This window comes from Pleuronectes platessa, chromosome 18, assembly GCF_947347685.1.
Source record: "Pleuronectes platessa chromosome 18, fPlePla1.1, whole genome shotgun sequence".
Lineage (NCBI taxonomy): Eukaryota > Metazoa > Chordata > Actinopteri > Pleuronectiformes > Pleuronectidae > Pleuronectes > Pleuronectes platessa.
This window is the reverse complement of record NC_070643.1, coordinates 19,874,235-19,902,176: the sequence shown is the minus strand read 5'-3', so window position 1 is coordinate 19,902,176 and position 27,942 is coordinate 19,874,235. Positions and strand designations below refer to the sequence as shown.

The following is a 27,942-nucleotide window of genomic DNA, read 5'->3' as shown; positions in this document are numbered from 1 at the left end:
ACTAAATGGTTTCTCTCCTGTATGAATCCTCATATGTCTATTTAGATCACCCCTATGGATACATCTTTTACCACACACAGAGCAACTAAATGGTTTCTCTCCTGTATGAATCCTCACATGTGTATTTAGATCGCCCCTTCTGTTAAATCTTTTACCACACACAGAGCAACTAAATGGTTTCTCTCCTGTATGAATCCTCATGTGTATTTATATTGCCCCTTTTGTTAAATATTTTACCACACTCAGAGCAACTAAACGATTTTGTTTTTGTCTTACATCCCATATCACTTAGAGGCTGTTTGTTATTTCTTGTATTTAAACCAGTCTGAGGTTCTCTGGTCTCCATCCATTCATCCTCACTGACTTCAGTCTCAGAAGAGTCTTCAGTCTTGTCCTCAGTACCTGGTTGTAAACGTCCATCAGGACCTGAGTTCCTGGCTGGTTCTGGTCCTCCACAGTCTGGTCTGTTCTCATTCGTCTCACTCGGATGAAGCTTTGACGATTTAAGTTTCTCTTCATCTTCTTCACTCTTCACAGCGACAGGAGTCAATGTGAACTTGATATCAGCCTCCTCCAGTCCTTGAAGCTGCTGTCCATCCTGATTGGTCCACGGCTCCTCCTGTTCCTCTTTAATGTGGGGGGGCTCTGGGTCCTCCTGGTCCACAAGGGGGCTCCACTGCTGCTCCTCAGGGGGAACCTCTCCTTTTATCACCATCAGTTGCTGGATGTCTGCAGGACACACTGAAACACAAATACACATGTTTATCATTTCAGGGTTTCCTGAAGTGTTTTGAAAAACTTACATCCGCACATGGCGGCCATCTTGCCAAAGTCAGCTCGCTCACCCATAATATTGTGTTGGTAGTGGTACGTACTTTTTAAATAACCATAACTTTCTCAATTTTCAACAGATTTTTAAACGGTTTGGTTTGTTATAAACGTCAGTGTTACGTGCAGTGTTTTCTCTCTCTCCCCCTCTCATATCTCCTCCAGGTGGGAGCTCAAGAAGCACCTCCACTGGCACAGCTGAGGCCACTCTGGCATCAGGGTGTGGCCAATAAAGACCCTCAGCTGTGCCAGTGAACGAGGCAGCAGTTCGGGAGCAGACGTAGCAGAGACGTGCTGTGTGGAAGTGCCCTGTGGGCAGGCTTTGTGCTTTGTGCTGTGTGCTGTATTATGGTTGTTGGTTGGTGTCTTTCTTTTTCCTCTTCTGCCGTAGGAAGGGCGTTTTTTGTTAACTGAACGATTACTTAATAAATCCTTATTTTCTTGTTAAACCTTAATCTTATGGCTTCCTTGTGTAAGTGCCCGGTTATATTTTCTAATTGTTCGTCCCTCGTTGCTAGGTTTGTTTTTAGTTCCAGTGTGTTGGATAAATTGATTCTGCTATTGCCCAGTGTGTAGCCTCCTGTAACGTGTGAACAGCTTCCTCGGTGTAGCTAGGGGAGTGTCCAGCTGAGCTAATTTATTGTTTTTCCTTTATTATTTTTGGAGTCAATCCTGGGCGGAGACCGCGCTCTCCAAAGGGGGCAGGCGTGTCAGGGTTTCGGCTGCTGATTTGTGCCTTTAAATTGCCTCGAGCCGGCACGGCTTCCGAAGGCAAGTAAGGAACAAGTTTTTACTAGGCAGGTTCCGGGGAAGTTTTTGTTTCTGTGGGTAAAGGCTTGGTGTTCACTGTGTGCGTGGTATCAGACATGACTATTTTACGTATTGCTGTCGTTTATTTTGCGGTGCATCTTTGAGATGGCGGCTATGATTCAGATGTGTTTATTTCCAACCCGACATTAGGTCAATTTGACCGGTGTAAAAAGTGTGATTTATATTAACTTGCAGAGTATTATGAGATATCCGTAACTATTTATATTGCCAAAGCTGAGCTGAAAGCTGTTCTTCTGGATATCCTCATTAGTAGAGGGATTATTAGTTTATCCGCTTCCTCCGATCCAGAGGTAAGTGAGGGGACGGGTCAGCCCGTAAGTGTAACTCCTGTTGTCCGACCTGAGGGAACGTCACACAAGCCCTTCACATTGCCACATTATGACCCGTTGTCTGCGGAGTCGTCTCCTGGGTCTAAATTGGACGTCCGATTGAAGCTATGTTTACGTTTTGCACTGGCCGGAAAATATGTGGGCCATCTTGTTGCAATGTAAGTTGACAGGAAAAGCTCAGGAGGCGTGCTCTTCTCTGTCGTGGAGGATGGATTAGAGTAGACCTGGGCATTGTACGGCCCCCGGGCCGCATCCGGCCCTTTGGCTGTCTGTGACCGGCCCGCGTGAGGTCAACGGAATATTAGGAATCACACGTGAATAAGTGAACATCATGCAAAGAATACAACAACATTTCTTTTATTTTGAAGGTGCCCTTTTTTAACATTTACCTGAGGTACATCCTGAATGCCCGCGAGCGGATAATGTGTTGGCGAACGGAGTTAAGGCCGATATGCTTCTCCGAGGCCGTTACGGACGGACGGATTGGACGGACCCTTCTTGATTTATAGTTCTAAGAGCCTTTTTGTTGTGAAAACAATTCACCGCCAGAACAGTAGTTGGTGCAACGGAAGTCGAGCTTAAAGACGCCTACCTCATGAGGTATATAGAAGAAGTCCACGCTTGTTTATTTACGTCCCCCCGGCTCCTCACACACAGTGAATGATGACAACAGAAAAAGGATGTTGATGACGCGACAGCTTTGGCTGAAATAAAGTGACACCCAGCGGGTCAAAATGCTTATGTTATCGTGTCTTAACGCAGCGGTTCCCCGGTCTTGTTTCCAAACTGCGTTGCTAATTCAACAGCTGCAACAGCTTGAAGCTACACGGAGGCAGCTGTCTTCCCCCAGCTTCCACACACACAGTCAGCAGGGACACCCGATACTAACTACTACCAAGTGTTTGCTTCTAACCTGATGGTGTTTGAGAAACAGTGTCATGACAGCCCTGGGATTAAAGTCAGCCTGTTTTTGCGCTGTTCCCACCGCAGTTAGCATGGTGGCTAGCCCGCTATCCCCGTTATCAAAGTTCGTTATAACCGTATGTGATCGTACACACATGCCGTAAGTGCTCTAACCAGCCACCATCAGCCGGACAACTCCGCTGGCTTAACACACTTGTCACATCAATCGTAGAATCGTATTTGTGTTTGGGTTTATTGTGATTTAGGAAATGAAACAGGAAGTTTGAGGTTCGGAAATGATGTCGTTCCGAAATACTGTCGTTAGCGGACCAATCACAGCCAATGGCTATCCGTAGGCTCTCCGCCCTTCCGACGTGTAAAAAATCAGAGCTGCACGAAAAGCTCTCCGTGGAGCCCGGAGAGGGCGTTCCACGGCAAAGAAGGCGGTCCTATCTGTCCGTGTCCGTCAAAACGGAGAAGCATAAATTGGCCTTTAAGAAGAGATGTGAGTTAGCTGTTAAAGTCCGCAAAAATGTCCGCCCACGTTAAGACAAGAAATATAGATTTTTTAACGAGACATGGACTGCTAAGTATTTATTTACTGAAGTCAAAGGGAAAGCCGTGTGCTTAGTTTCTGAAGTAAAGATCGTTGTTTTTAAGGATTAAAATTTGAACTGCCACTACGAGACAAAGCCCGGAGAGACTTTTACGGACGAACCGTAACGAGAAGGATCCAGGACATCGCGGGAAATCTCGAGCTTCAGCTGCTAAAGAAAGTAGTCGATTTTTACTTTTTCTCCTTGGCTCTGGATGAGGGCTGTGATGTGACACAGCCCAGTTACTCATCTTTGTATGTGGGATGACGAAAGACTTTGCGATTACTGAGGAGCTGGCTGCAATGTGGTCAATAAAAGGGACGACTCTTGAAGCGGATGCAAGATAAAGTGAGGGAAATTAACCCACGGTCATGAAAAACCTTGAAAAGTCATGGAATTGTTAAATGTTTATTTCCAGTCCTGGAAAAGTGCTTGAAAAAAATTAAATCCCAATAGTTTTGGAGAATTCATGGAGATTTGTTATATACATATTTTCATGTCGTTCATTTACGCTGAGTTTTAATTAATTCATATGCTTTTAAAAGAAATATGCTCAAAATATAAGCAGGCGTACTATCTCATAATAATTGAAATGTTCGGTGGGGAAGCAGGTGAGATAATGCACTATGCCAGGGAAGTGTAGATTCAACCATGCTTGGCTACAAATGGAAAAGTACATGCCATGGGTTACAACAGACGTCAATCAAACTATTGTCTCATTCGTTTGTGTAATTCAAGGTTTACTGTATGCTTTGCATGTATACACTGAGATCCCAAAATGTTTGGTCATGGAAAGTTTGTTTAAAGATATTGAAAGTCATGGAAAAGTCATGGAAATCCATGGTTCAAAATGTGTATGAACCCTCATCAGGAGGTGTTGTGTAAGTCAGTGCTCAAAATGAATCATGTTACTGATGTTGTAACTAAATTAGTTAACTTTATCAGGGCAAGAGCTGAATCACAAACAGTTTGTTGCACTTTTGGAGGAGCATGAGACTGAACATGGTGACAGGCTACCACGCAGCTGTCAGATGGCTCAGTCTGGGCAAAGTGCTTAAAACAGTATGGGACCTGAGAGCAGCGATTCAAGAGTTTTGTGAAAAGAAAGGCAAGGACATCCCAGAGCTCTCAGATGAGGACTGGATGGAAGATCTTGCATTTGCTGTTGATGTCACTGCATTAATGAATGAGCTGAATACCAAACTGCAAGGCAAGGTCCTATTTGCACATGAAATGTACAGCCTGGTGAAGGGTTTCATGAGAAAGTTGCAGTTTCTTTCAAGCCAGTTGGAGGTGTCGTGGCAATTAATAATAATCCCACCTTAGCAAGGAGGAAACGAGACACAATTCTCTTACAGTATTGTCACACATTTAATGCTCGAGCATGGTACATACAACAGAGTTGAGTTTGTCATATGCACCCAGACAGAAGACAGTGGTTGCTATTTATACATTTGGCTAACCCCACCCATTCGGGAGGGGGTTGTTAAACAGTTAATGACACAGGAGAAGCAGCACTTCAAACATCTTCAAGCTCCTCCTAGAGAGGAACAAACTTATTGATCAGCCTCTTTGATATAAAGGAAATAGGTGACGGGTATCCTGTCCCCTGCTCTCAGACCCCTGGAGTGTAACATCTGTCTCCAAGATCCCTTCTTAGTGTCTACAACCACCACAAATCCCCCGTGCTGTAAGGTCTTTGTTAGGTGAGTTTGTGTAAGGAACATCAAAGTAGTTCCTTACATCAATCATAATGCCTGAATAGCTAATTACTATCACACTGTGTCCGGACTAATTAGATTACTGTGACTGGAGTAATCAGGCCAACACTCACTCAGTTCTACAGGAAACAGCAACATCAAAGTTACATTTGTTAGAGATTCAATGATGATCAATCCAAGTATACATAAACATGATTATATTATGGTCACATGTTACATTTCCCTTACAGAGGGTAACATTCTCAACCACATGCCAACACTGAAAGAAGCCCCACCATCAGTGGATCACCTCCGCAGGTACACTGCTGGCAGAGCACTTTAAGTCAGTATCCCTGCTAATGTTTTATTCTTCTCTCAAAGAGGAGAACTTTTCATACGTGAGGAGGCATGCTCAGAAGATGTTGGTTCTCTTTGGATCTACTGACATATGTGAAGAAACATTTTCTGTGATGAAGTTTAACAAATCCAGATACAGATCCTCTCTCACTGATGATCACCTGTCAGCTGTCCTACGCATATCCACCTCAGATATTCAACCTGACTTCAGTGCACTTGTTCAAGCCCAAAACAGACTAGATTTCTCTCACTTAACAAGAAAAAAAAACGCAAATGGGGTGATTAGACTATATCCAAATAGTAATAGCGCTTTGTATACAGTTAATTTAAAGCTGATCTTTGGAATGCTGCAAAAAAATTGCTACTTTGTTCATGACTGTTCTTGTAAATGTTGATTAAAGTGTGATATATTGTTGGCGCTATTACTTTGCCTGCCTCACTTTTTCATTGCCTAACCATAACATTTACTCTTACCTGTAGAAGCTTATCAAATTATTATGAGTAGAATTGAGTTCAGCTTATTGGTCCGGCCCTCCACAACTGTCCATGTTTCTCATGTGGCCCCTCGGGAAAATGAATTGCCCACCCCTGGATTAGAGTATGAGAAAGTCAAGAATGCTATTTTGCGGGCGTATGAGCTGGTACCGGAGGCTTACAGGCAGCGTTTTCGAAATCTAAGAAAAGTGACCAACCAAGCGTATCTCGACTTTGCCAGAGAGAAGGGGATTCTTTTTGACCGGTGGTGTGCAGCATGCAAGGCGGAAGATCTGTCCTCAATGCAGGAAATAATGTTGTTAGGAGTTTAAAAACTGTTTATAGGAGCGTACACCTGTATTATTGAAACGAGCAGAAAGTTTCCACCCTACAGCAGGCTGCCACGCTTGCTGACGAGTTTACACTCATCCATAAAACTGTTTTTAATCAACATGATTCCTTTGACCGCGAGTTTTCACAGAGATCTGAAACTCGGGTGCATAACAGCGTTCCCTCGAACCCGAAGAAAGAACAATTGTGTTATTTTTGCCGTAGGTCCGGTCATTTGGTTGTGGATTGTGAAGCTTGGAAGCGGAAGCACTCAGAGTCGGTACCGAGACAACCAAAGGGGGTGGGGTTAATAACAATTTCTCCCACAGTCCAGTCTGTGGACTGTAGAATCTCTGAAGTGAGTGATAAATGTTTTAAACCCTTTGTTTGTGATGGTTTTGTGTCCCTTACAGGTAAAGCTGAGGATAAGCGTCCAGTTAGGATACTGCGAGACACTGCTTGCTCCCAGTCAATTATCCTGTCAGGTGTTCTGCCGTTAAGTGTTTATTCTGATGCATGTGCAGTGGTAAGGGGTATTGAAATGGGTTGTGTTCCCGCCCCTCTGCATCAGATTCATGTCAAGTCAGGGATAATGACTGGGTTTTTCACTGTGGGTGTCCGTTCATATTTTCCCATTAATGGTATTACCTAATCATGTGAAATGATTCGGGAGCAGACGTAGCAGAGACGTGTTGTGTGGACTTGCCGTGTGGGCAGGCTTTGTGCTGTATTATTGTATTGTGGTTGTTGGTTGGTGTCTTTCTTTTTCCTCTTCCGACGTAGGAAGGGCGTTTTTTGTTAACTGAAGGATTACTTAATAAAACCTTATTTTCTTGTTAAACCTTAATCTTATGGCTTCCTTGTGTAAGTGCCCGGTTATATTTTTCTAATTGTTCGTCCCTCTTCCCTAGACAGCTTGGGGGACGTAACAGTCAGAGATGTATGACATTGCATACTTCCAAAAAATTGAATAATGTTCCAAAATAGATACAAGATTTCGCTTTAAAAATATACATCAAGAATTGTTTTATTTTATTTTAAAAGTACATGTACCACTAACAACACAATGTTATGGGTGAGCGAGCTGACTGTGGCAAGATGGCCGCCTTTATAGCTATGGGTGGAGCCAGGGGCGCCGAAAAGGGGGGGTAAAGGAGACGGATTCTAGGGGCCCATGATGGAGGGGGGCCCAGAGAGGCCCCTAATGATGATGAAATTATAATACAGAAAAAATAATGACACTAAGTTATTAACTAACATATAATCACACATGTTTTATTTTCCATGTCCTGGTAACAATTCCTTTATTTGTTTTGGAAGCATCAACCCCCCTTCCCCCCCTCTATTTACGTAAAATGGTTCAGTCCGACTGGATCAGCTGCAGCCGGTAGCGCACCTGCGATTTGTCACAGACAGCGCCACAGCGGGCAAAGCGGAGGAGACAGCAGTATGCCTCAAAAATCAGGCAGCCAAAAAAGAAAGGAAAATAAATTAAGAGAGGAGAAGGAGTTGAAGGGTCGACAATATGTTACCCAGTATTTCCAAAAAAAAGGTGGGTTTGTTGTGGTGGAAAGTTATGGATATTAACTTTGTCCCTGTCTGTGGTCTATAAGCTAGCTCACTTTTCTCACCATGTTAGCTCAAGAAAACTCTGGATTTTTACATTTTACTGCTATATTAGTTAAATAATCAATCCAGTCAAACATTTATCAAGCTGTTCTTATTCAATAATAGTTGATCTCCCCTCTGTCAAAATGATGCCTCATTCTGAACAGAGTCAAGTGCACCAGAAGCTGCAGCAGCTGTCTGTCAGCCCCCAACTCCCCCTGCCCCTGAATCAGCCCCAGTGCCCCCACATGAGGAAGGAGGTGAGCAGCTGTGTGTTGAAATAATAATAATAATAATAATAATAATAATAATAATAATACATAATATAATACAAAATATAATACATTTTACTACAGTCTCAAAACAATACAAAGATGAAGGTAATTCATTAATTAAAATGAATTAAATAAAAGGCATTTTGAACAATTTTAATGGTTTAAAAAGCATAAACCCTTTTAAAAAATGAAATAGAAGACGTGCAGTAAGAACAGAGGAGAACATCTGTGGTGTGTGCAGCAGACTGGGGTGACTGCTCTCAGTCCAATCAGAGAAGTTTACATGTTGGTGACTATGCTATTACAAATAGTTATATTATAGGAAATCCTATATAATTAATGTATGTCATGTACACTCTACAGAGCCAGGTCCAGGACCCTCTTCTGGTTTGTCAGGGAGGGATGTGGAGGAAGTGGAGAAAGAGATGGAAGAGGGTACAGATGACAGTGAGAGTTCAGTAAACTAAAAATGATAAAAAACTATTTGAGGTCCACAATGTCTCAGGAAAGACTTTGCAGTCTTGCCATGCTGTCAATTGAGAGTCAGTTGGCTAGAAAGCTGGACTTCAAAGACCTGATAAGTGATTTTGCACATGAGAAGGCTCGGCGTTGGGCTTTTGGTGAGAAGAGTTGAGCAAGGACCAGTGATTGAAAGGTTGCAAAAGGAAGCTTGACTCAGTCGGCAACGTTATATTATATATATATTTGCCATTCTTTCATATATTAAGTTCTACTTAAATGATGAGAAATCATATATGGCCATTTTGTATTCTGATGGCGTTTTTGTTTTTGCTGAGATTTTTTTCTCTCCACTGATTATAATTGCTATTTTTTCATGGAAGAGTTTATTTCCAATTTAAGAATCAGTGGTGCAGCAAATAAATGACTCAAAATGAATTCCATTGTATTCAGAGTGCTCAGTTCTTCCCCTACTGTACATGTCAACTGTCATGCTGTTCTTCTTTCACAAATATGGTAATGATAGTCAAAAATACCATTAAAATGCATAATTGTATGTAAAATAGCATCAAAAAATGTTGCCGCTGTGTTGGGGGCCCTGTAAAGATTATTTTCATGGGGCCCAAAATCCCTAGCGGCGCCCCTGGGTGGAGCAGCCGGGTGCAGCTGATATAGACAAGAAGTGACGTATTAACTCCACTGCTCCAGCTGATGCTAGCTAACGTTAGCATGTGAGCGGTTCCTCTAGGGACTGACCTGCTCTGTGCAGCCGGACTACGGGCTGCATCGCGGCATCGAGCAGCCTCCTCTGGCGGCTGATTTCCCGCTCGGACCGCTCCACTGGGTCCTCGCACTCTCCCAAGGTTTCCTCAAGCCCCGCGAGGATCTTCTCTCCCGCTGCCGCGAGCCGCACGGTGAGCATCGCTCTCAGCGCCGGGACTCGATCCTTTCCTCCTCTTTTCTCCACCTGCAACAGGAAGTCTTCAGCGGCAGCGCTGATCCGCTCATGAACCGACACCCGCAGCAGCTGCACGGCGGACATGTTCCTCCTTCCTCCTCACTCTGAGCCTCTGAGGGGACAAAGAGAGACAGCGACAGGAAACCAGAGACTCCGAGCTCCGAGCCAGCAGCGACCCCTGTTGGACTGGACGACGAAGAGGGAACGAAAGTACTAATATTGCACAGTATAAATACTCTGTTACTATACTACTAAAGTATAAGCAACAAATAAACTTAACCAATGGTGGAAGAAGAATTCGGATCATTCACTGAGGTAAAAGTACAGAGACAGTAAAGTAATATTCCATTACAAGTAAAAGTACTAAGACACTGGAGTAGAAATACGCAATAATTAAATTAAACAAACTACGACAGTAAAACCAAAAATAAACAATCACACTCCCATAATCTCATCACATAAAAGTCTTTACCTTTCTTTGTGTCTCATGTTCTTCTTTTCAACAGTCAATCAAACGTTGTGGGGGCTCAGTGCTGTTTGATATACTGTCACAAAATGCGTGTATCCAACATAGTCATTTTGAAAAGTGCTTTAAAAGCTGCTGTATGAATAATATGTAGTAAAGATGTAGTTTAACATATGCTGTAAATAAAGATGGCTCACGTCTCCACTTCCTCCCAATGTACAAAAACGAAGCCAAAATATTCCACATACCTGTGAGCCAGCGTTCCCTTACACCTCGGAGCTCGGCCCTCGGAATGATGTCACACACCGAATAACCCGAGTTCATGGCGTTCCTTTCGCACAGGAGCAATGTTTACGTTCGCCAGCTAGCCACTGTTAGCAAAACCAGTTCATAAATATGTTTGTTTTGAAATCACTGCCCTATGATCTATGTTGTTTTATATAGATCAATGATCTACTGTAAAATCACAGTATCACACAAATTGACCGACGGAACCAAACCATCTCAGTACAAACACAAGCATATCAAATTATTTATCTTAAATAGTATACATTGGGAACATCACAGCTGTCTCTGAAATTAACAATCCTGATGTTTGACATTTACCGTCATGCATGTCAACGAGGGCTCCTCCGTCATGGCTGCTTCACTGTCTGTGTGTGTGAGTGTAACGCTGCGTTCCAGACGACTCGTATATCAGATATTCTGACCTGAAATTGCCCAGTTCCGACTTCACGTCAAACATAAACAAACATGTTTGGCTGTGAGAAGCTGATGAATTTGTCTCATGATTAGACAATTCCACTGTAGCCAGTGCAGCCCCATTCGTACAGAAACAAAGAGGAGGAGGGCGACGAGGCCATTATTTTTTTATTAGACTTTTATTCTTGGAAACACATTCAATACATAAAGGAGAACACACACCGTCATTGAATCTCACGAACCAAGAAGCCATTATTTTACTACAAACATATTTAATTATATGAACTAGTTAAGAAAACACATTCATACTGTGCAAGGAACACACTTTAACCTTAAAATGACATGAGGGACATTATGAAAAATAGATAAATTATGTAAAAATCATTAGAAACAAGATATATAAACACACATCTTTCATGATATTCAATGAGTTACATTTTCTAGGTACATAAAACTGTTAAAAGTCTTTTTAAAACAGTGACCTATTAATATGTATAATATGAATAACTGCTGATGAATCCTAATTAATCTTTTGTTACTAGGGTGGCAACTGAATCACTTCTCTCCTTAATCCACTCCCTAGTACACTAGGACTGAATCTTTGATCTTTTACTACTCAGATCAACTACACGGTTTCTCTCCTGTATGAATCCTCATATGTCTATTTAGTTTGCCCTTTTCCGTAAATCTTTTACCACACTCAGAGCAACTAAACGGTTTCTCTCCTGTATGACTCCTCATATGTCTATTTAGATTGCCCTTGTCCTTAAATCTTTTACCACACTCAGAGCAACTAAACGGTTTCTCTCCTGTATGAACCCTCATATGTTTATTTAGTTTGCCCTTGTCCGTAAATCTTTGACCACACTCAGAGCAACTACACGGTTTCTCTCCTGTATGAATCCTCATATGTGTTTTTAGAATGCATTTTTGGTTAAATCTTTTACCACACTCAGAGCAACTAAACGGTTTCTCTCCTGTATGAATCCTCATATGTTTTTCTAGAGTCCATTTTTGGTTAAATCTTGTACCACACACAGAGCAACTAAATGGTTTCTCTCCTGTATGAATCCTCATATGTGTATTTATATTGCCCCTTTTGTTAAATATTTTACCACACTCAGAGCAACTAAACGATTTTTTTTCTGTCTTACATCCCATATCACTTAGAGGCTGTTTGTTATTTCTTGTATTTAAACCAGTCTGAGGTTCTCTGGTCTCCATCCATTCATCCTCACTGACTTCAGTCTCAGCAGAGTCTTCAGTCTTGTCCTCAGTACCTTGTTGTAAACGTCCATCAGGACCTGAGTTCCTGGCTGGTTCTGGTCCTCCACAGTCTGGTCTGTTCTCCTTCGTCTCACTCGGATGAAGCTTTGACGATTTAAGTTTCTCTTCATCTTCTTCACTCTTCACAGCGACAGGAGTCAATGTGAACTTGATATCAGCCTCCTCCAGTCCTTGAAGCTGCTGTCCATCCTGATTGGTCCACGGTTCTTCCTGTTCCTCTTTAATGTGGGGGGGCTCTGGGTCCTCCTGGTCCACAAGGGGGCTCCACTGCTGCTCCTCAGGGGGAACCTCTTCTTTAATCACCATCAGTTGCTGGATGTCTGCAGGACACACTGAAACACAAATACACATGTTTATCATTTCAGAGATTTCTGAAGTGTGTTGTTTAAAGTCGACTGATGTGATTTTTGAAGGATCACATTCAGGAAGTAGAGATGTTGAGGTCGTTAACAGGTGTGTTACGACGCAGCTAATAAAAGGAAGCAGCTTAAAACCAGGGGTGCAATGATAAGTCGACGTCGTCGACAAAATTCGATGACAAAAATAGTCGCCAGCAATTTTACTTGTCAAAGAATCGTTGGTTACGTCATAACGTGTGTTTTATTGTTTTGGTATAAAAGTTGACGAGGAGGGAACAGGGAGTTTGCCAATGAGAGCTTTGAAGATACAAAATAAAGCTTTGTCACTGTTTGATACAGATCACACACGAGTCCTAATCCAATCAAGTTGTCTTTCCAATTTGGCGTCTTCATCCTGAGAAATTTGTATTTTTCCAGTTGTATTTGTGTTGCTTTTTAGAAACAAATCATCAACGTGCCCACTCGCTCAGGAAAGTGTCCGGAGGTCAGTGCAGGTCTGAGAGCAGCTTTAGAGCTTAGTGTCACTTTCACACTACGTGCTCTTTCTGTTGGAGTTCATGGCTCCTCTGTGAAAACTTTATGAGTAAACTGGGCGGTATCGATTGTTCCCCCGGCTTAAGAAAGGGTTTAACACTCGTATCTTAAATCAGGATTAACCAGAGGGTCGGCTTTCAACAGAGATTAAGATTAAGATGCATTTATTAGTCCCAAACACATGCACAGACATGCAAAGGCACACTCATGCAGGTAGGGAAATTTAATCTCTGCTTTTGACCCATCTGGTGCAGGACACACAGAGCAGTGAGCGACCATGTACGGCGCTCGGGGAGCAGATGTTGGGGGAGTAAGGTGCCTTGCTCAGGGGTACTAGACAGGGTAGGGAGACTCTTGGTCTTTTGGACAGATCAATCCAGGTTCATCTTTTTGTTGTCTCTCCGTGGAGTCGAACCGGAGACGAACCAGAGACCTTCTCTGCCCATAGTCCAAGAGACTAGTGAATGTTTGAGGTTAGTCATCAACAGCTTGCTTCGCTGGAAGGAACTAGACCTGACTCTCAACAAGCCTCCACGAGATGAAGGCTTGGTATCAATAAAAGAACGAGGACACCATGATACCTGCAGAGTAACAGAAACTGCAGTCTCATTCATATATCAGTAATAAGTCAGTGAGATTTGGTCTTAAACTGAAACAATCAATCCGTTTATGATGCAACTGACAGACTATATGGACCAATTGGAAGTTTGACTTGATGGTTTGCGCTAGAGGAAAAGTTAAGAGCTTCTTGCCGACTGTGATTATAATGATAATAATAATGATAAACTTTATTTGTATAACAACCATGTTGTCATACTCATTTTGGAGAACACAAAGGAGACTTTTTAAAGATGTTACCTAAGGCTTTGGGGAATTTTGTTTCTACTTTTCATTGACTTAATGAGTTAAATCAGAAATCTTCCACCGGTTCAATAATGTATGAATGAATGAATGAATATGATTTAATAAAAAATGACAGGAGATGATTATGAACTATTTCTGACAGATTCCTTAAATTCAAATTCAATATTTGTCAAATTTTTATTTGGAATTTTTTTACTTTGTGAGATTTTTCGAGACTTTTTAACATTACATTTAATGTCCCCTGGCCGATAATAATGAAAACTAGTAGGGCCAAGAATATATTTACCAAATCTATTATTATCAGACTTTATTCAGTGCTTTCCATCAGTATATGAAATAATTAACTTATATCATTAATTATTAGCTATATGTGACATGGTCGTGGATATAGTGGATTATCAGTAATTATCTTAAGGTTTATATATAGATTCTACATACAGAAATACGATTTTAATTATATTGAATCCTTGCATTAAATGTCTCATTAACATAACACTGTCCTGGCAGAAGGAAGCAGAGAGTCTTAAGCCGTCTGTAACTTTCATACAACTTACTGACTGTAGCCGTTGGGGTAAAGTCACCAGTCACAGTGGCAGTATGTTTATAGTGTCAGGTTGCAGAGGAGAGGATGTTAAATAACCTGCATGGTCACGACCTGGATGACGGACGGGCCTGAGTTTACAGTTCAATATGTATAACAGAACTGTTGACTCAACATGGATCCCCTCTGCTGACCTTTGATATGAGCACAGATCTGATATTACTCAACCATCACTGTGATCTGGGTGATTGTTCACACATCTCCCACCTCACAGACTTCAACTGTAGCCAGTGCAGCCTCCGTTCGTACAGAAACAAAGAGGAGGAGGGCGACGACGCCATTATCTTTTTATTAGACTTTTATTCTTGGAAACACATTCAATACATAAAGGAGAACACACGCTGTCATTGAATCTCAGGAACCAAGAAAAAAATATTTTAAAACAAACATATTTAATCATATGAACTAGTTAAGAAGGCAATGAGGGAGAGGCGATGGTCTAGTGGCAGAAACTTGGACTATGGGCAGAGAAGGTCTCTGGTTCAACTCCACGGAGAGACAACAAAAGACGAACCTGGATTGATCTGTCCAAAAATCCAAGAGTCTCCCTACCCTCTCAAGGGTACATCTGCTCCCCGAGCGCCGTACATGGTCGCTCACTGCTCTGTGTGTCCTGCACCAGATGGGTTAAATGCAGAGGTTGAATTTGCCTGCCATTGCATGGGTGTGTTGTGCATGTCTGTGCATGTGTTTGGTATGAATAAACATATCTTAATCTTAATCTTAATCTTACATACTTTACAAGGAACACTTTAACCTTAATAGTCCATTTAAAACAGTGAACTATGAATATGTATAATATGAGTATCTGCTGATAAATCCTTATAAATCTTTTGTTACAAAGATTGCAACTGAATCACTTCTCTACTTTATCACACCCCCCTAGTACACTAGAACTGAATCTTTAATCTTTTACCACTCAGATCAACTACACGGTGTCTTTCCTGTATGAATCCTCATATGTTTATTTAGATTGCACTTGTCTGAAAATCTTTTACCACACTCAGAGCAACTAAACGGTTTCTCTCCTGTATGAATCCTCATATGTGTATTTAGATTGCCCCTGTCCACAAATCTTTTACCACACACAGAGCAACTAAACGGTTTCTCTCCTGTATGAATCCTCATATGTGTATTTAGATTGCCCCTGTCCACAAATCTTTTACCACACACAGAGCAACTAAACGGTTTCTCTCCTGTATGAATTCTCATATGTCTATTTAGAGACAATTTTTGGTTAAATCTTGTACCACACACAGAGCAACTAAATGGTTTCTCTCCTGTATGAAGCCTCATATGTGTATTTATATTGCCCCTTCTGTTAAATATTTTACCACACTCAGAGCAACTAAATGGTTTCTCTCCTGTATGAATCCTCATATGTATATTTAGATCGCCCCTTCTGTTAAATCTTTTACCACACTCAGAGCAACTAAATGGTTTCTCTCCTGTATGAATCCTCATATGTGTATTTATATTGCCCCTTCTGTTAAATATTTTACCACACTCAGAGCAACTAAACGATTTTTTTTTTGTCTTACATCCCATATCACTTAGAGGCTGTTTGTTATTTCTTGTATTTAAACCAGTCTGAGGTTCTCTGATGTCCATCCATTCATCCTCACTGACTTCAGTCTCAGAAGAGTCTTCAGTCTTGTCCTCAGTACCTGGTTGTAAACGTCCATCAGGACCTGAGTTCCTGGCTGGTTCTGGTCCTCCACAGTCTGCTCTGTTCTCCTTCGTCTTACTCGCATGAAGCTTTGACGATTTAAGTTTCTCTTCATCTTCTTCACTCTTCACAGCGACAGGAGTCAATGTGAACTTGATATCAGCCTCCTCCAGTTCTTGAAGCTGCTGTCCATCCTGATTGGTCCACGGTTCTTCCTGTTCCTCTTTAATGTGGGGGGGCTCTGGGTCCTCCTGGTCCACAAGGGGGCTCCACTGCTGCTCCTCAGGGGGAAACTCTTCTTTAATCACCATCAGTTGCTGGATGTCTGCAGGACACACTGAAACACAAATACACACGTTTATCATTTCAGAGATTTCTGAAGTGTTGTGTTGTTTAAAGTCGACTGCTGTGATTTTTGAAGGATCACGTTCAGGAAGTAGAGATGTTGAGGTCGTTTACAGTTGGTGTTACGACGCAGCTCATAAAGGAAGCAGCTTAAAACCAGGGGTGCAATGATAAGTCGACGTCGTCGACAAAATTCGATGACAAAAATATTCGCCAGCAATTTTACTTGTCAAAGAATCGTTGGTTACGTCATAACGTGTGTTTTATTGTTTTGGTATAAAAGTTCTCGAGGAGGGAACAGGGAGTTTGCCAATGAGAGCTTTGAGGATACAAAATAAAGCTTTGTCACTGTTTGATACAGATCACACACGAGTCCTAATCCAATCAAGTTGTCTTTCCAATTTGGCGTCTTCCTCCTGAGAAATTTGTATTTTTCCAGTTGTATTTGTGTTGCTTTTTAGAAACAAATCATCAACGTGCCCACTCGCTCAGGAAAGTGTCTGGAGGTCAGTGCAGGTCTGAGAGCAGCTTTAGAGCTTAGTGTCACTTTCACACTACGTGCTCTTTCTGTTGGAGTTCATGGCTCCTCTGTGAAAACTTTATGAGTTAACTGGGCGGTATCGATTGTTCCCCCGGCTTAAGAAAGGGTTTAACACTTGTATCTTAAGTCAGGAGTAACCAGAGGGTCGGCTTTCAACAGAGATTAAGATTAAGATGCATTTATTAGTCCCAAACACATGCACAGACATGCAAAGGCACACTCATACAGGTAGGGAAATATAATCTCTGCTTTTAACCCATCTGGTGCAGGACACACAGAGCAGTGAGCGACCATGTACGGCGCTCGGGGAGCAGATGTTGGGGGAGTAAGGTGCCTTGCTCAGGGGCACTAGACAGGGTAGGGAGACTCTTGGTCTTTTGGACAGATCAATCCAGGTTCGTCTTTTTGTTGTCTCTCCGTGGAGTTGAACCAGAGACGAACCAGAGACCTTCTCTGCCCATAGTCCAAGAGACGAGTGAATGTTTGAGGTTAGTCATCAACAGCTTGCTTCGCTGGAAGGAACTAGACCCGACTCTCAACAAGCCTCCACGAGATGAAGGCTTGGTATCAATAAAAGAACGAGGACACCATGATACCTGCAGAGTAACAGAAACTGCAGTCTCATTTATATATCAGTAATAAGTCAGTGAGATTTGGTCTTAAACTGAAACAATCAATCCGTTTATGATGCAACTGACAGACTATATGGACCAATTGGAAGTTTGACTTGATGGTTTGCGCTAGAGGAAAAGTTAAGAGCTTCTTGCCGACCGGTATTATAATGATAATAATAATGATAAACTTTATTTGTATAACAACCATGTTGACATACTCATTTTGGAGAACACAAAGGAGACTTTTTAAAGATGTTACCTAAGGCTTTGGGGAATTTTGTTTCTACTTTTCATTGACTTAATGAGTTAAATCAGAAAACTTCCACCGGTTCAATAATGTATGAATTAATGAATATGATTTAATAAAAAATGACAGGAGATGATTATGAACTTTTTCTGACAGATTCCTTAAATTTAAATGCAATATTTGTCAAATTTTTATTTGGAATTTTTTTACTTTTTGAGATTTTTCGAGACTTTTTAACATTACATTTAATGTCCCCTGACCGATAATAATGAAAACTAGTAGGGCCAAGAATATATTTACCACATCTGTTATCACACTTTATTCAGTGCTTTCCATCAGTATATAAAATAATTAACTTATATCATTAATTATTAGCTAAATGTGACATGGTCGTGGATATAGTGGATTATCACTACTTATATTAAGGTTTATATATAGATTCTACATACAGAAATACGATTTTAATTATATTGAATCCTCGCATTAAATGTCTCATTAACATAACACTGTCCTGGCAGAAGGAAGCAGAGAGTCTTAAGCCGTCTGTAACTTTCATACAACTTACTGACTGTAGCCGTTGGGGTAAAGTCACCGGTCACAGTGTGTTTATAGTGTCAGGTTGCAGAGGAGAGGATGTTAAATAACCTGCATGGTCACGACCTGGATGAAGGACGGGCCTGAGTTTACAGTTCAATATGTATAACAGAACTGTTGACTCAACATGAATCCCCTCTGCTGACCTTTGATATGAGCACAGATCTGATATTACTCAACCATCACTGTGATCTGGGTGATTGTTCACACATCTCCCACCTCACAGACTTCAACTGTAGCCAGTGCAGCCTCCGTTCGTACAGAAACAAAGAGGAGGAGGGCGACGACGCCATTATCTTTTTATTAGACTTTTATTCTTGGAAACACATTCAATACATAAAGGAGAACACACGCTGTCATTGAATCTCAGGAACCAAGAAAAAAATATTTTAAAACAAACATATTTAATCATATGAACTAGTTAAGAACGCACATACATACTTTACAAGGAACACACTTTAACCTTAAAATGACATGAGGGACATTATGAAAAATAGATAAATGATGTAGACATCAGTAGAAACAAGATATATACACAAATGTTTCATGATATTCAATGAGTTATATTTTCTAGGTACATAAAAACTTTTAATAGTCTATTTAAAACAGTGAACTATGAATATGTATAATATGAGTATCTGCTGATAAATCCTTATAAATCTTATGTTACAAAGGTTGCAACTGAATCACTTCTCTCCTTTATCACACCCCCTAGTACACTAGATCTGAATCTTTAATCTTTTACCACTCAGATCAACTACACGGTTTCTCTCCTGTATGAACCCTCACACTCCTGATCAAAATCTTAAGACCAGTTAAAAAATTGCATGAATTTGCATTTTGCACTGTTGAATCTTAGGAAGGTTCTAAGTAGAGTTTCAAAATGCAAAAAGAAGAAATGGGAACAAAAGCCCAAAAGTTGTGAGCAGGCAATTTTATTGAAAACAACAATTTAACTGAATTAGGCTGTTCATCAGCTGATCAAAAGTTTAAGACCACAGCTCAAAAAAAAAAAAAAAACTCCTAAAACTGATATTAAAGTGTCAAAAATTGACTCAGTAATGAGTAGCTCCACCATTATTGTTGATCACTTCAAAAATTCGTTTTGGCCTGCTTGATGCAAGTGTTTCCAAAAGGCTAGTGCGAATGTTGCGCCAAGTGGTGAAGATGGCTTCACGAAGAGCATCCACTGTCTGGAACTGAAGTCCATTTTTGTAAACTTCCCTTGCCATCCATCCCCAAATGTTCTCAATTGGATTAAGATCAGGGGAACACACAGGATGGTCCAAAAGAGTGACGTTATTCTCCTGGAAAAAAAAGTCTTGGTCAGACGGGGATTGTGAATCGGAGCGTTGTCCTGCTGAAGAACCCAGTCGTTAACACACAAACGAGGGCCCTCAGTCATGAGGGATGCCCGCTGCAACATCTCCACATAGCCAGCTGCTGTTTGACGCCCCTGCACAACCTGGAGCTCCATTGTTCCATTGAAGGAAAAAGCACCCCAGATCATGATGGCGCCCCCTCCACTGTGCCGCGTAGAAAACATCTCAGGTAGCATCTTCTTGTCATGCCAGTAACGTTGGAAGCCATCAGGACCATCAAGGTTACATTTTTTCTCGTCAGAGAATAAAACTTTCTTCCACCTTTGAATGTCCCATGTTTGGTGCTCCCTTGCAAAGTCCAAACGGGCATTTTGTGGCGTTGAAGGAGACGTGGCCTTTGAAGACGTTTCTTGTTTTTGAAGCCCTTCCTTCGCAGATGCCTTCTGATGGTTACTGGGCTGCAGTCAGCACCAGTAATAGCCTTAATTTGGGACGAGGATCGTCCCGTGTCTTGACGGACAGCCATTCGGATCCTCCGGCTCAGCGCCGGTGAGATTGTTTTGGGTCTACCACTTGATTTTTTGTTCCATAACCCTGAGGATCTTTTAAGAAACGCAAAATGACTGTCTTACTGTGTCCAACCTCCGCAGTGATGGCACGTTGTGAGAGGCCTTGTTTATGCAGTTCAACAATCTTACCATGTTCAAAGACGGTGAGCTTTTTTGCCTTTGCCATCAAGAGATCTTGACAGTGTGATTACTTGACAGGAAATGACATGGAATCCAAATTTTTGCACAGATTTTGGCTTTTAAAGGCTGTGGTCTTAAACTTTTGATCAGGTGATGAACAGCCTATTTGAGTTAAATGTTTGTTTTCAATAAATTGCCTGCTCACAACTTTTGGTCTCTTGTTCCCATTTCTTCTTTTTGCATTTTGAAGCTCTACTTAGAACCTTCCTAAGATCCAACAATGCAAATTCATGCAATTTTTTAACTGGTCTTAAGATTTTGATCAGGAGTGTATGTCTATTGAGATTGCAGCTTTGGTTAAATCGTTTACCACACTCAGAGCAACTAAAAGATTTTTTTCCTGTCTTACATCCCATATCACTTAGAGGTTGTTTGTTATTTCTTGTATTTAACCCAGTCTGAGGTTCTCTGATCTCCATCCATTCATCCTCACTGACTTCAGTCTCAGAAGAGTCTTCAGTCTTGTCCTCAGTACCTGGTTGTAAACGTCCATCAGGACCCGAGTTCCTGGCTGGTTCTGGTACTCCACAGTCTGGTCTGTTCTCCTTCGTCTCACTCGGATGAAGCTTTGACGATTTAAGTTTCTCTTCATCTTCTTCACTCTACACAGCGACAGGAGTCAATGTGAGCTTCATATCAGCCTCCTCCAGTTCTTGAAGCTGCTGTCCATCCTGATTGGTCCAAGGTTCCTCCTGTTGCTCTTTAATGTGGGGGGGCTCTGGGTCTTCCTGGTCCTCATGATATTCAATGAGTTATATTTTCTAGGTACATAAAAACTTTTAAAGTCTATTTAAAACAGTGACCTATGAATATGTATAATATGAATATCTGCTGTTAAATCCTAATAAATCTTTTGTTTCAAAGATTGCAACTGAATCACTTCTCTCCTTTGTCACACCCCCTAGTACACTAGAACTGAATCTTTAATCTTTTACCACTCAGATCAACTACACGGTGTCTTTCCTGTATGAATCCTCATATGTGTTTTTAGACTGCTCCTTTGGTTAAATCTTTTACCACACTCAGAGCAACTAAACGGTTTCTCTCCTGTATGAATCCTCATATGTTTATTTAGATTGCCCCTGTTCGTAAATCTTTTACCACACACAGAGCAACTAAACGGTTTCTCCCCTGTATGAACCCTCATATGTCTATTTAGAATCCAACTTTGGTTAAATCTTTTACCACACTCAGAGCAACTAAACGGTTTCTCTCCTGTATGAATCCTCATATGTTTTTCTAGAGTCCATTTTTGGTTAAATCTTGTACCACACACAGAGCAACTAAATGGTTTCTCTCCTGTATGAATCCTCATATGTGTATTTATATTGCCCCTTTTGTTAAATATTTTACCACACTCAGAGCAACTAAACGATTTTTTTTCTGTCTTACATCCCATATCACTTAGAGGCTGTTTGTTATTTATTGTATTTAACCCAGTCTGAGGTTTTCTGGTCTCCATCCATTCATCCCCACTGACTTCAGTCTCAGAAGAGTCTTCAGTCTTGTCCTCAGTACCTGGTTGTAAACGTCCATCAGGACCTGAGTTCCTGGCTGGTTCTGGTCCTCCACAGTCTGGTCTGTTCTCCTTCGTCTCACTCGGATGAAGCTTTGACGATTTAAGTTTCTCTTCATCTTCTTCACTCTTCACAGCGACAGGAGTCAATGTGAACTTGATATCAGCCTCCTCCAGTCCTTGAAGCTGCTGTCCATCCTGATTGGTCCACGGTTCTTCCTGTTCCTCTTTAATGTGGGGGGGCTCTGGGTCCTCCTGGTCCACAAGGGGGCTCCACTGCTGCTCCTCAGGGGGAACCTCTTCTTTAATCACTATCAGTTGCTGGATGTCTGCAGGACACACTGAAACACAAATACACACGTTAATCATTTCAGACTTTCCTGAAGTGTTGTGAAAAACTTGTGTTGTGTCGTTTAATGTCGACTGTTGTGATTTTTTAAGGATCACATTCAGGAAGTAGAGATGTTGAGGTCGTTTACAGTTGCTGTTACGATGCAGCTCGTGAAGGAAGCAGCGTAAAACAAAGGGTTTCTCCCAAAAATGTTTTTCATTTTGAGGCCAAATAAACCAATTAGGTCACTAACAGAGGAGAACAACGCATACTTATAAATAATTATGTGTTGTTCTAAAGATTTTCCTTTACAAATATACATCAAGAATTATTTATTTAAAAAGTACATGTACCACTAACGCCGGGTTCACACTGGATGCAGAAGCGACGCCAAAGCGTGGCGTAAGCGCAGCGCCAAGCGTTACAAAACAGCTGGCTCCCATCCACTCCCATGTTAAACCGTTGTGCTGGTCACACTGGCCGCTGAAGCACCACGATGGCCAAGGCTGCCTAGCGCCGTGCAGCGAGATGCGAGCGTATCGCGACAGGAAACACTCTGAACAATGATTTAAAACGATATTGATGAAATATTTGATATGATATAAATGATCAAATATGCATCCCAAACTTTGTATTCACCCTCTGTTGTCCTGGAGTTTTAATTTTACCACTTTTACCAACCACATTATTAAATGTCCCCCTCTGCCCATCCACTACAGCAGACCTGGGCATTGTATGGCCCCCGGGCCGTATCTGGCCCTTTGGCTGTCTATGACCGTTGAAGGTGCCTTTTTTCAACTTTTTTACCTGACGTACAGTGCCTTGCATAAGTATTCACCCCCCTTGGACTTTTTCCCATTATATACTGTTACTAACTGGAATTCAAATAGACTTAAATAAACTTTTTCCCGTTTGATCAACAAAACATGCATAGTACTTTGGAGGTGCAAAATAAATTTTATTGTGACACAAACAATAATGAGAACAAAAAAGTTGACATCTGTTGGGTGCATAAGTATTCACCCCCCTGTGTCAATACTTGGTAGAACCCCCTTTCGCTGCAATTACAGCTGCAAGTCTTTTGGGGTATGTCTCTACCAGCTTTGCACATCTAGAGATGGAAAGGTTTGTCCATTCTTCTTGGCAAAAAAGATGAAGCTCAGTCAGATTGGATGGAGACCGTCTGTGAACCGCAATCTTCAAGTCTTGCCATAGATTCTCTGTTGGATTGAGGTCTGGGCTTTGACTGGGCCATTTTAAGACATTAACATTCTTTAATCCAAACCATTCCTTTGTAGCTCTGGCTGTATGTTTAGGGTCATTGTCCTGCTGGAAGATGAACCTCCGCCCCAGTCTCAAGTCTTTTGCAGACTGCATCAGATTTTCTTCAAGGATTTCCCTGTATTTGGCTCCATCCATCTTTCCCTCTATTCTGACCAGTTTCCCTGTACCTGCTGAAGAGAAGCATCCCCACAGCATGATGCTACCACCACCATGTTTCACTGTTGGGATGGTGTGCTCAGGGTGATGGGCAGTGTTGGGTTTTCGCCACACATAGCGTTTTGCATTTAGGCCAAAAAGTTCAATTTTGGTCTCATCTGACCAGAGCACCTTCTTCCACATGTTTGCTGTGTCTCCCACATGGCTTCTGGCAAACTCCAAACGGGATTTTTTATGGATCCCTTTCAACAATGGCTTTCTTCTTGCCACTCTTCCATAAAGGCCAGATTTGTGGAGTAGACGACTAATACTTGTCCTGTGGACAGATTCTCCCACCTCAGCTGTGGATCTCAGCAACTCCTCCAGAGTAACCATGGGCCTCCTGGTTGCTTCTGATTAATTTTCTCCTTGTCCGACTCTTCAGTTTGGGTGGACGGCCTCCTCTTGGTAGGTTTGCGGTTGTGCCATATTCTTTCCATTTTCTTATGATGGATTTTATGGTGCTCAGAGAGATGTTCAAAGCTCTGGATATTTTTTTATAACCTAACCCTGCTTCATATTTCTCCACAACTTTATCCCTGACCTGTTTGGTGAGCTCCTTGGTCTTCATGATGCTGTTTGTTCAGTAATGATCTCCAACAAACTCTGAGTCCGTCACAGAACAGGTGTATTTATACTGAGATTAAATTGCAGACAGGTGGACCCTATTTACTAATTATGTGACTTGCAAATGTGACTTGTGAATGCAATTGGTCGCACCAGATCTTTGTTAGGGGTTTCACAGTAAAGGGGGTGAATACATATGCACTCAACACTTTTCAGATTTTTATTTGTAAATAATTGTGAAATCCATGTAATATTTCCCCCCACTTCCAAATGATGCACTATTTTGTGTTGGTCCATTACATAAACTCACGATGAAATAAATTTTAATCTGTGGTTATACCATGACAAAATGTAGAAAAGTCCAAAGGGGGTGAATACTTATGCAAGGCACTGTACATCCTGAATGCCCGCGAGCGGATGATGTGTTGGCGAACAGAGTTCAGGAGAGATGTGAGTTAACTGCTAGTCTGCAAAAATGTCAGCCCACATTAAGAAAAGAAAGAGTGATACAGAATGCAGAGCTTTTAACGAGACATGGACCGATAAGTATTTATTTACTGAAGTCAAAGGGAAAGCCGTGTGCTTAGTTTGTGGAGAAAAGGTCGCTGTTTTTAGGGATTACAATTTGAACCGCCATTACAAGACAAAGCACGGAGAGACTTTTAAGGACGAACCGTAATGAGAAGGATCGAGGACATCGCGGGAAATCTCGAGCTTCAGCTGCTAAAGAAAGTGGTCGATTTGGACTTTTTTTCCTTGGCTTTGGATGAGAGCTGTGAAGTCCGCGACACAGCCCAGTTACTTATCTTTGTACGTTTGCTGATGAAAGACTTTTAGATTACAGAGGAGCTGGCAGCAATGCGGTCAATAAAAGGGACAACGACTGGGAATGATTTTTTCACTGAGGTAACTGCATGCTTGGACAAGCTGGGACTCAAATGGGACAAACTGGCAGGTGTTACAACCGATGGTTTTCCAAATCTGACAGGGAGGGAAATTAACCCAGAAATTAAATTGCTATTTTTGCATTGTCTTATACATCAGGAGGTGTTGTGTAAGTCAGTGCTAAAAATGTATCATGTTAATGATGTTGTTACTAAATTATTGAACTTTATCAGGGCAAGAGCTGAATCACAGACAGTGTGTTGCACTTTTGGAGGAGCATGAGACTGAACATGGTGACAGGCTACCAGACAGCTGTCAGATGGCTCAGTCTGGGCAAATTGCTTAAAACTGTATGGGACCTGAGAGCAGAGATTCAAGAGTTTTGGGAAAAGAAAGGCAAGGACATCCCAGAGCTCTCAGATGCAGACTGGATGGCAGATCTTGCATTTGCTGTTGATGTCACTGCATTAATGAATAAGCGAAATACCAAACTGCAGGGCAAGGGCCTATTTGCAGATGAAATGTACAGCCTGGTGAGACTTTCATGAGAAAGTTGCAGTTTCTCTCAAGCCAGTTGGAGGGTAACATTCTCAACCACATGCCAACACTGAAATAAGCCCCACCATCAGTTGAGTAGAATTGAGTTCAGCTTATTGGTCCGGCCCTCCACAACTGTCCATGTTTCTCATGTGGAAAATTAATTGCCCACCCCTGCACTACAGTGTTAATTTCGTTGACGAAGACGATGACGAAATATATTCGTTAACGACCCTTTTTCCGTGACGAAGACGAGACGAAGACGTAACGAAAACGAATCTTTGAAAATAAAAACGATGACGAAATCTATTTTAATTTTCGTTGACGAGACGAGACGAAAATGTTGGTGGTTGACTAAGTCACAATAATTTTTAAAACATCATCATATCAGGCCTTCATGAAGTATCAGGAGCGGGCGAGTGAGTGTGTCTGTGTGTGTCTGTGTATGTGTGTGTGTGCGCCCCAGATAGCGCTCCGGTCCGTAGCTCCGCCCCCCGCCCTCGCTCAGAGAGACACAGTGAAAGCAGAGCTCGTTCTCTATGAACAGCCTCTCAGTGACTGACTGCTTCTTAACTATGGAAACAGTGAAAACACAGAGTTTCTCTGGTCTCAGCTGCTCAGAGATCAGCGCTTCAGCTTCTTGATCAGAGCAGAAGCTGCAGTTGGTTTCTACCGAGCTGCAGTTTCTGTGTCCGGCTCCAGTCTGACCTGCTCTCCCTTTTTGTTTTCACATTTAAAATTAAATATATATTTTTAAGCGATTAGGCTGCAGCTATATGTTTTTATAGAAAAGGAGTTTAATGTGGCTATTAAATGTGACTAAAACTAGACTAAAATGGAATTAGTTTTCGTCGACTAAAACTAGACTAAAACTAAGAAGGATAAAAATGACTAAATGTGACTAAAACTTATATGCATTTTCGTCAGAAGACTAAGACTAAGACTAAATCAAAATAGCTGCCAAAATTAACACTGCTGCACTACAGCCACACAAGCAGTCATAAATATAAAAAGAGAGAGGGGGGGGGGGGGGGGCTACGTATTCTCCACTTGTATAAAGACAACACTAAAAAAGACAACTGTTGGGCCGGCAACGCGGACTAGACATCTAGCCTTATATATATATAAAGGCTCATATTATATTATACTGTATTACATTGCATATTGCAATCGGACACTGTCTACTTTTTTGCATTTCACTTTTTACTTCACTTTTTATATCTTTTATCTTTCATATATCTTTATTCAGAAATGTTTGTCAAAATAAATTCCACTTTGTATAAATATTGGAAAAAAAAGTGAGTAAATAAGAAGTAAACAGTGAGTAAATATATACTGGTTTTCAATTTTGTATTGCTTTTCCTATGTATGTTGTATTTATTGCATTTTATGTTTCTATATTCATTGAATGCACCAATCACCAGAGCAAATTCCTTGTAGGTGTAAACCTACTTGGCAATAAAAAACTTCTGATTCACATTCTGATATCTATGGGTGGAGCAGCCGGGTGCAGCAGAGAGAGACAGGAAGTGACGTGTTAACTCAGCTGCTACAGCTGATGGTAGCTAACATTAGCATTTGAGCGGTTCCTCTAGGGACTGACCTGCTCTGTGCAGCCGGACTTCGGGCTGCATCGCGGCATCGAGCAGCCTCCTCTGGCGGCTGATCTCCCGCTCGGACCGCTCTGTCCGCTCCACTCGGTCCTCGTACTCTAACAAGATTTCCTCAAGCCCCGCGAGGATCTGCTCCCCCGCCGCCGCGAGTCGCTCGGTGAGCATCGCTCTCAGCTCCGGAACTTGAGCCTTTCCTCCTCCTCTCTCCACCTGCAGCAGGAAGTCTTCAGCGGCAGCGCTGATCCGCTCATGAACCGAAACCCGAAGCAGCTGCACGGCGGACATGTTCCTCCTTCCTCTTCACTCTGAGTCTCTGAGCGGACAAAGAGAGCCAGAGACTCCGAGCTCCGAGCCAGCAGTGACCCCTGTTGGACTGGAGGACGAAGAGGAAACCAAAGTACTAATACTGAGTTTCAAGTACTTGTTAAACAAGTACTAAAGTATAAGCAACAAAATAAACTTAACCAATGGT

At 41.7% G+C, this 27,942-nt stretch overlaps 1 protein-coding gene across 2 annotated transcripts; it reads right to left on the bottom strand.

The window, feature by feature from the left end:
* Positions 1-21: 21 nt before the first annotated feature.
* LOC128461735 (gastrula zinc finger protein 5-1) lies at positions 22-27,798 on the bottom strand. 2 transcript variants are annotated; one of them, XM_053446815.1, is made up of 5 exons: positions 27,461-27,798; positions 22,061-22,399; positions 16,129-16,467; positions 12,097-12,435; positions 22-741 (listed from the first exon to the last, which is right to left on the bottom strand). In XM_053446815.1, exons 1-5 carry the CDS (start codon positions 27,753-27,755, stop codon positions 170-172), a joined length of 1,884 nt encoding a protein of 627 aa, XP_053302790.1. In that variant the 5' UTR covers positions 27,756-27,798; the 3' UTR covers positions 22-169. The 2 variants fall into 2 exon arrangements, with proteins under 2 accessions (XP_053302790.1, XP_053302789.1); XM_053446814.1 differs by lacking the exon at positions 22-741 and having other exon boundaries at positions 10,968-12,435.
* Positions 27,799-27,942: the final 144 nt, after the last annotated feature.

What these genes read in the sequence shown, in the direction of transcription:
- LOC128461735 (XM_053446814.1), bottom strand. Translation starts at nt 27,755, where the DNA reads ATGTCCGCCGTGCAGCTGCTTCGGGTTTCGGTTCATGAGCGGATCAGC. An exon ending in AGTCCGGCTGCACAGAGCAG is followed by an intron (nt 22,400 to 27,460) that starts GTCAGTCCCTAG and finishes TTTGTGTTTCAG; the next exon opens with TGTGTCCTGCAGACATCCAG. An exon ending in TGATGGACGTTTACAACCAG is followed by an intron (nt 12,436 to 16,128) that starts GTACTGAGGACA and finishes TTTGTGTTTCAG; the next exon opens with TGTGTCCTGCAGACATCCAG.